At 38.1% G+C, this 9617-nt stretch overlaps 1 protein-coding gene across 2 annotated transcripts in view; it reads right to left on the bottom strand.

Annotated features, from left to right (window-relative positions):
* Positions 1 to 1390: 1390 nt before the first annotated feature.
* The window catches only part of OLA1 (Obg like ATPase 1), a 100964-nt gene continuing 92737 nt past the window's right edge, over positions 1391 to 9617 (bottom strand). For both annotated transcript variants that reach the window (XM_063116374.1, XM_063116373.1), the window contains exons 10-11: positions 8185 to 8307; positions 1391 to 1540 (exon numbers count right to left, since the gene is read on the bottom strand). In XM_063116374.1, the coding sequence (XP_062972444.1) occupies positions 1439 to 1540; positions 8185 to 8307 (225 nt within the window). In that variant the 3' untranslated portion in view covers positions 1391 to 1438. The remainder of the gene's footprint in view (positions 1541 to 8184; positions 8308 to 9617) is intronic.

The raw sequence follows: 9617 nt of genomic DNA, 5'->3' as shown, positions 1-9617 counted from the left end.
GAGGGAGAGGAAGAGAGAGACACTATCTGTAAAACACACCGCTTTCCTGTATCAAACACAGCTCAGGCACAAATGCCAGTATTTTACAATAGGTAGTGTTATGGCATGGACTTTGATCTAGAATCTGATCTGCTGTAAAGAGAAGCCTAAACGAACGGCACTACAATAACAAGAGCAGCCAGGGTGTATGACATCACCAGTGTTCCCTATGTACAAATGGTAGGGCTTTATGGAAATATTTCTCTGAGGCCAAATGCCTGTACATGTATGTCTAGAGAATTTTCATACTTTTCATATTTCATGTTCCCCCAGGGCCTAATTAAATTTCCACTTCAGTGTGTGTGTGTGTGTGTGTGTGTGTGTGTGTGTGTGTGTGTGTGTGTGTTTTAAAGTATCTAAATGGACTACAACAGCAGTCCCAATGCTAAAATGAATAGTTAAACTTGTAGCCTATTCATCAATCCATTCTTCTGCAATTCATAGAAAACTGTTCAGCTGCCGCATGTCACTGGAAATACTGAAACCATCAGAGCGATGTCGCCCCTTCCTTCTCGAGACTAACTTCAATGTCCCTGCCAAGGACCTGCAATCTTGTTCTCAGAGGGCAGCACATTAAAGCGCTACAATTTAACAAGTTTTCAAGGAAAGTCGTGTTCAAAATATTTTTGCACATCTGTTCAAAGGCCACGATTGAAACACACAATCTTTGCTTTCTCTCAAAAGCCACTTATACCACGTCTTTTTTTTTATCATGTTAGACATCCTCTTGAAGGTGCTAGCCATCTACCAATACATTAACTTTTCTGAGACAAATCACTGGCATCCGAATAATCTAATTCCAACGAAAGGCTCCCTTTTAAGATACAATTGTAGCTGCCCCACACTGCCAGTGACTGTATCATACACACGTCTTATAATTCTGTAATCAGCATCCACCAGGTGCCGTATCACATTCAGCACACCACATTCAGTCAATACAGACATCCCCAAACACACAGAGGCTGGTTTTGTCAAATGTTTTATTGAGTGTAGACATCTGGAGTACTGTAAAACATGCATTATCTGTAGATTCAAAAAGGAGCAAGCCACATTGTCCTCACTGTCAAACATGTCAGGCTTGGCATATATGATGGAGATTAATGAAGTATCATGAGAGTAATATGGTTCCTGAAAAGCTCCCGCAATTTGGAGTAGTCTTAATCATTTGAAATGCAGAGCTGTTCACATTTAAGTGAACTTGTACGTTCACTGGAGATGTCATAATTTAATTTTTTAAAAAAAACAACACGAGGGATTTCGTTTGTAGGGGTTATTTGTCCTTAGGTATACACATTGTATCCTCCCTGCCCCCCCCGGCAAGATATCCCTATCTAAATAAAAACTCGTATGCTTTTTGGGGTAACAGAGTTTAATTCTGAGTGATGAACAGGACCAATATTCATTTCTTCTTCGGCTGTTGAGGTGTGTTAAATTTAAAGAAGATAATATCTCCATCTTCCACTACGTAATTTCTGCCTTGCTGTCTGTATTTCCCAGCAGCCTAGGAGAGATAGAAGGAGAATAGATTACAGCATTAAAATTATATATGTATATAAACACATTATTTTAAAAAGCAGTGCACATTTTGAACAAAGTACTATCCACTCAGAAAAACGATTGGTAGCTGTAAACTTCTTGACTTGGGCAGAATTTGATTGACAAATATATAATCATAATTTATTCTTCACGGCTGATAGTGAAAACAACATTGCTATGAGATTCTTTTATACAATGGCAACCGTGCATTTGCTTTGCATCCCTAAAAACCGCTGGGTGTTATTTTATATTAAAACAAATGTAGGTAACAGATGCTATTTTAAATTCTCCCTTCTCCCCTCATTTTCTAAAAATAAAATTTAAAAAAGCCAAAATCTTCTTGTTGCTTGAAAATAACTGTTTAACAAGAACACTCCTAATTTGATTTAGAAGCTATTTTTCAGAATAGTCCCTGTTGCTTCCCTCTCTATAAATGAAGCAGTATACAAAAATAACCAATCCTCTTCATTCTCCAAGGAAGGAAGTAAATACAATGTGCTACCATGCTTCAAACACAGTGGGCCCATTCAGAAGACACCTCAAACCATGGCTTTAACCACAGTGGTTAAGCCAGAAAGCCAGGCTGTGCTCAGAAGACACCTTAAACCACGGCTTTAACCACAGTGGTTAAGCCAGAAAGTCAGGCTGTGTTCAGAAGACACCTTAAACCATGGCTTTAACCATGGTGGTTAAGCCAGAAAGCCAGGCTGTGTTCAGAAGACACCTTAAACCATGGCTTTAACCACGGTGGTTAAGCCAGAAACCCAGGCTGTGTTCAGAAGACACCTTAAACCATGGCTTTAACCACGGTCAATAAAGCAAAAAGGCGTATTCATCACCATGGTTAAAGCCATGGTTTAAGGTGTCTTCTGAACATGGCCTGGCTTTCTGGCTTAACCACCATGGTTAAAGCCGTGGTTTAAGGTGTCTTCTGAATATGGCCAATGCCTGGATCCAAAGAACCATGAGTGAAAGAAGAACATGCGCAGGTGCAGTTCTGTGAATTGTTGTGCTAGAGCTTGCAGCAGCAGACCTCTTGCAATACAGCACCACGCTGCTGCATTCCAGAATAAGAAACAGTAAATAATACAGGTTTAATGTTTAAACTCTAGTGGGGGAATAAAGTGAGAGTTTATGCGCTTATGCAGTCTTACACAAGGGCTTCCTCTAGGTCTGGGGTCACTTTTGTCATGTAATGCTCTTCAGCTAAGTTGGTAACAGCTCTTCTGTGATCAGAAGATGCTTTCCACTAATGGAAGGGGACTGGCCGCAGTGGTCCATGTCTTAATCATTTCACTTTACTGTAATACACTCTTCATGGGGCTGCCTTTTAAAAGAGTTTGGAAAATACAGCTAGTGCAAAACAGTGGCCAAACATATATGATGAGTTTTGAAAACATCTTCACTGGCTTCCTGTTTGTTTCTGAGCCCAATTCAAGATGTTAGTTTTTAACCTCTAAAGCCCCAAAATGGTTTTATGCCGGGATAACTGAGAGACTGCCTCCTCCCATATGAACCTGACTGGAGCCTACGTTCTTCACCTGAGGCATCTTACAAGTCCCACTTACTGAAGAGTTGAGGTTGGTGCGGACCAGATACATGGCCTCCTGTGTGCAAGCATCCTTATTGTAGAACGCCCTTGCCAGGGAGGTTAGGTTGGCTCCTTCATTATTGGCTTTTAAGCGGCTGGAAAAACTGTGGGGCTGTCTAAATGCACGGAAAGCCCTGGGGTGGGTGCGCGGTTGCACTGCATTGATTATATGACACAGCAGCCACTGTGCACCCACCCCAGCGCTTTCCAGCGAAGCTGCGAAAGAAAAAAGTCAGGGACTTACCCAGACTTTTTCCTCCAGAGCAAGGCGAGTAAGGCCCATCACCGTCTACCCTCACTCTAGAGTCATGGCGGCGGCATGGCTGGGCAATGGCGACCCTTGATTGGTCACCATCCACCTGGGCAGATGGCAGGGGGTGGGTTCGGCGAGTCTAATGGCCATTGGAAAGCCCACGTTGCCTCCTCAGTCTGTATTACTTGCCACCACCCCACACTAGTGATACCACGGGGTTTGGTGGCAGAGCGGCACTAATTTGGCGCTGTGAAGACAGCCCTCGAGTTATTCCTCTGAGCTTTTACTGATTAAGGGTGCTCTTTGATTTTTAGAAGCTTTCCCTTGTTTTATTGTTATGGAGTTCCATCAGTTTTATTTGAATTATTTGTATTTTACTATGTTTAGGGCATAGTTATAAATCGCCTCAAGCACTCACTGAGTGGAGGGACAATTCAGAGATAAATAAATAACACCAAAGCCTGGAGAATGTTACCCTACCCTACCCCACTATCTTAAAGTTCTGATCAAATGGAGTAATACAGAACAAAAGGCAGAAAGCATCAAGTGACAGATGAAGGAATGCCCCAGCAGCAGTGGGAATTGGTGAACAAAGATTCTGGTGTGTTTGAGGATGAAGGAATAAGTTAAAGCCATCTGCCATGACCCCATGTAAACAAACCAGCACAGTAAGATGCCACCATGTGGAGCCTCTTCCACAGAGTAGATTGAGTATGAACAGGTCTTGGCCCTGTGGCCTAGCTATTTTCTCCCCATCACTGCCAACCAGCAAAAACAAAACAAAGCAAAACAGTGTCATGGAGAAAACCTCTAGTTGTGTACCAACGTTCTGGACAGGTGCAGCTTACTGCACTCAAGCAGCCTGTGTGTAGCAGAATTTTAAACAGCCACATCTCTATGGGCACGGGGTCCAAGGGGCACAAAGGAGAAATGATAAGCCGGAGGCCAAGAACGGGATAGCTCGATTGGTGCAGAGGGTGGCATTTAATATTTATCTTAAATATAGGGCAGTTTTAAGAATGGAACTGCAAAATAAACGTCACCATGTGTTCTTTGCAAAAGTGTACTGGGGTCTCCAATTTGTGTGTTTTAGAGACTGGAAGAGCCAAAATCTGCCTTATGTGGTAACATGGATAGATGAGAAAACAGATGAAAACAGTGACAAGAATTTGCGCAAACTGAAACTATCTCGGACCATCTACCAACCGAAATTACACCCATTGCTTCAGAGAATGCATTTATTATGTAAGAGCAATATTTTCTCTCCATGTGTCCTAAATTATTTTTTGCCAACTATTACAGGTATTATTACGAAAGCATGGGCTACGACTAACGGGGTGAAGAGGGAAAGGATGTATATATTATTATCTCTAAAAGTTATTTTACAGCACCAACAAATTAACAAGATAGAAACAAGACAATTCTACTGTTTCCAGAGAAACGTTTTATAAGTGTCTATGGCAAGAAAGTTGGTTATTTAGCAACAGCTATGGGAATACATACATTAATTTTCAGACTAGTTTCTGTGAAGATAATGGCTTTGCTGTTTCCTGTCCTTTAATGACATGGATTCATGAAGATCCATTAACTTGTTGTTATTGTTCACAATTTGACACGGCACCACATTGTAAGCCCAACTTACATTCAAGCCTCTCAGAAGCGATGCACTATATAATGAACTCGAGATGCTATGAGCAATGCCTAAAGTCAGGAGTAATTAGTTTAATTAGTGACATGTACTAATTAGTCTATAAACGTAAGCGGCATTAAGATTATGCAATTAAATACTTACAACAAGGTTGGCAACTGGTGGCCTCAGAGTTTTAGTCCTCCTTTCAAAATGGGGGGGGGGGGGCGGCGGCATTATTTCACATTCCTCATTTTTCCCATTCTCTACCATATCCCTTAAACTATTTGAAACAATGCAGAAGGGGAGGGAGAAGAACCCCCCTCATCTCTCCTAGAGACTGGCATGTAAAAGTGCTGCTTTGGAGACTCTGCCTCTCTTTGTCCCACATGCACTTCCTCTCCTTCAATTCCAAATCCCAAGCTGTTGAAAATAGTATGCCGCTGGTTTTCTAGCTTCTGGGCTGCCAACCAAGGGGAGCAGGAAGCATCTGGAGGAGGCAACAACTTGTGTGTGCTTGTATAGGTTTTGGGCTATCCAGGAGGAGGAGGAGGAGACATGTATAGGGCCATTGCTAGGCACAACCTGGTATCTTAATCCTCCTTTTTTCTACAGGGAGAAAAGGAGGAGGAGCAGAAAGAAGTGTAGGTGTTAGAATGAGGGAGTAGTTGAAAGGAGTAGCAACAACAGGACTTTCTGGCAGCTAACGATGGGCCCCATCAGCAAAACTAGCGGCTGATTAGGAAATTATACAATTTTCTGTTGTAGAAAGGTTGTAGAGAGTTGCTTAATGTTCAAGCATTCTTGGAATAGCCTATTTCATTCAAAGTGGCCATGTTCATTGTTTTCACAAAGTGGGCACAGTCACTTTTAATTAAATACATTCTGACATACTAATACAAGTATTATGTATTTTAGCTACCAGTTCACAATTAATTAAAAGTGACTGTGTTCCTTTAAATTCCCTGGAGCCCATTTAATCCATTTTCATTGCTATCAGAAACACTGGCTGAAAAAAAATCAATACCCATTTGTGAATCTTGAGTATGTATTAAACAAGACACGTCTAACCAGTTCATTTGCACTTGAAAGCAGCCATCTGTAGAAGCCAGCTTTGCCTAAGCAGATATGATTGCTAATAATGTGATATCCCTGTAGACTACAAAGCCCACACAGAGCTATTCAGTGTATAGTTCACAGCACTGGCATTAAATTAGTTATGCTGTACTGGTGTTAGACACACACAAAATAAACTTAAAAATCGATCAGCTTCATAACATACAAAGCAACCAGCAGCCATGACCACTGTTGTTTCAGCTGAATCTGGAAACTCCCAAAATCAACTTTGAAATCTAAACAGAAATAAATAGTGGCCTGCATTGTTTACAATAACAATCTGTCCCAATACAAAGGCTATGTAATGTTCAACTTCTCCCAAAATAGTAATTTTTTAGAACACAGCGTTGTTGTTGTTTTAAAAAACCAACTACATTATTATAAAGACACATGAATTGACTTAAAAATTATGATTTTCAGCTTACAATTTTTCTTTAGGACCAGCAAATTATTTAGTATTGAAATCAAAACATCAAGAAAAATCTTAAGTAAAAACTTTTGACAATCACAGTATAGCTTTTATGCCACATATTTCATATTCATATCTAATTGTAATGGGTATTCTTGGTATGATATATGATTTGACAACTGAACAAGCTTTCATGGCTTTTAAAATATGTGAAATTTATTTATGGCTGTGGTTTACTTGTTTGGCTGGAACTCAACTTTACTTTCACAAGATGGTTCACATGCCACAACAAACCAATTATAATGGGATTCCCCCCCACACACCTCATTGCACACACTTCCTGTGGTTCAAACAGACCTATTAAAACCCTGCTGCTCCGTGCAATCTTCTTTAGTGAGAATAACCTACATTTGAAATTACATTATTGCATACCTTATAAGCTATCAAATGGAAGATAATGAGATACAGTCTTGAAAATCTTTTAATGCATTATCTGGTAGAATGCTTTGAATATTGGACTAGGTTAAATTTAACGGGGGTTTTCTTTTTCTTTTTTTACATTACTAAGAAACAAACATCACAAAAAAAGCCCAAATGACGGCACATAAAAGATTGAAACCCTTCTTCTTTAGGTTTCAAACAACAGGAAGGAATGTCTTTGCGAAAAGAAAAATGGTATTACAATACAGAAAATGTGATTCTTTCACTCCAGATTTAATAAATTCTAATTCTGATTGTATCTGTTATTATCTGATAACAACACAGTTAACTGCTGTTAGCAGGGCACAACTTTGGGCACCTAATCAGCCTCTGCCCTCTAGTGTTTGGAAAGAAGATCAAATTCCCCATCTTCATAAAGGTAAGGCTAAACACCATCTGTTAGAATAAGTGTTTTCTTCTCATTAATTTATGCAGTAATAATAAAGGAAATAATCAAATAATAACATTCTCAGATGCTACAATTAGTGGGAAATCCCGATGCTTACTTTACTGTAGAAATTATCCGCTTAAATGTATTTTTAGGAAAGTGTGTTTTATTCAATTTACAAATAGGTTAAACATTTTAATAGGCTATAATAAACCATTGCCTTCATTATTTGCTGATGAATAGTGATTTTGTTATGTCGTTCACTGTGAAATTTCTTATTTTTATCGAACAAATTGCTGCATATTATATTTTTGTAATGATTTGAAAATGGTCTAGCACTCTTATATATACACAATGATGCCACACTGCTACAGTCTGAAATAATAAAGTTATACGGTATTGTTGTCCAATGTGAAACTTTAGTGTTATTGACTGAATGTTTACGTTTGTCCTAAAAACTGAAATAATATATTAAGGTATGACAAATATAAACATTCTACCAATAGCCCTAAAGTTTCACACAGGACAATAACACAGTCTAACTTTATTGTTTCAGACTGTAGCATTGTAATTTAATGTATTAAGATGTTATGTTTTAAACTGCATCTTATTTTTTTGCCCACAGTGTGGCTGTGCTGTATTGTTCACACTGACTGTCAGATTCGCTTATCACTGGGGGCTTCTCTCCAATAAAGTCTTGAAATAAGAAAATGGTGTTAAGGAAAGGAGAGGATGGGAGGCTCACCTTGACAGCTGATTCTGAGCCTCCTTCTTTAAAATCTTCATATTTCATTACTTCAGCCATAATGAATCCCTTTTCAAAATCAGTATGAATCTTTCCAGCTGCCTGAGGAGCCTTCGTCCCTTTCTGTCAAATGGAAAACCAGGAGAAAATTAATTGTATTTAGAAAGATTGATTGTACAAGAAATATTTCTCCATTGTAATATGCTTTCCAGATCTGCTGAAATTTAGTTTTGTATCAGTTAAAATGTCAAGAATCCAGACAGCTAATTTTCAATATTGGGTCACAGACAAACACCTTTAAACTGGTATTAAAGAAGGGCAAGCTTTGTTTTTTTTCCTAATGCAAATTAACAGCTGTATTGATTTTGGATACAGTGTGCTTTGTGCAGGAATTCAGTCTTCACAATGAAAGAGAGAGAAAAAAACATGTGAAATAACTTTTAAAACTACCATTCCTGGTACTTAGTTCAAATAAATACTTCTAATTATCCTAAAATTCTACAAAAAAAACAGTATATTTAATCAGAAATATATTATGAATTCAAAACGTAGGCATTGCTGAGCATATTAAAACTGAAATATAGTATATGACAAATAAATATTTTAAAGTTATTAAATTGTATATTTTAAAATGCAGTATAACAACTAACAACAATGCATTACCCCCTTATATACATGCAAATTGTTCTGGTAAATTTAAATTATGAAGAATGCATTATAATTGCTTCATGTGTTGAACTACAAGGGCATCTATTCTATGCACACACAAGCATGGAAAGGAATTTGAAAAATAATGGTGACCTAAAGGCTGCTTAATAAACCATGTTAAAGTGCTAAGGAGTCTGACACTGTAAAGCATAGTTTTTACAATAAAAGATGTATTGGGTTAATATGGCTACTCACTGATGCTTACCTGACTAAATATCTCACCACATTAAATCAAAGATACTTACAATCAGTCTTAAGATAAACCAGCTTTCAAATTTCTAGTGGAGGAAAGGCATTTTTGCTACTGAGCGCACAAGTGTCTTTGAAGATATTATTCTGAGCGGAGTCAAATAAAAGTGTCATAGGAAACTAAATACACTTTTATATTCTTCCAAATAATTTAGCCTGGTTGTTGAAGTACATACACATCTGTAGCATTATTTTAAATTACTGAACTTAGCACAGACCAAACTGAATTATTCTGATAAAATATAAAAGCAGTACTAATAATATAGATTACACAACTAAAATAACTGAAGCAAGAACAGGTTAACACACAAAATGTTGTATATAGTATTTTGAAGAATTGATATTGTCATGAAATTCAATATAGAATCTGCAGTTATAATGCATCTGAAGACATAACTAGCCTCCATATTAAAATATATTTACATTAAAAAGCAAACCATTATACAGCTCAGCTTTTACTGTCCTTAGGGAATAAA

Source organism: Elgaria multicarinata, chromosome 2 (genome assembly GCF_023053635.1).
Source record: "Elgaria multicarinata webbii isolate HBS135686 ecotype San Diego chromosome 2, rElgMul1.1.pri, whole genome shotgun sequence".
Lineage (NCBI taxonomy): Eukaryota > Metazoa > Chordata > Lepidosauria > Squamata > Anguidae > Elgaria > Elgaria multicarinata.
Note: the sequence above shows the minus strand (reverse complement) of the source record. Positions and strands in the feature narration are given on the sequence as shown.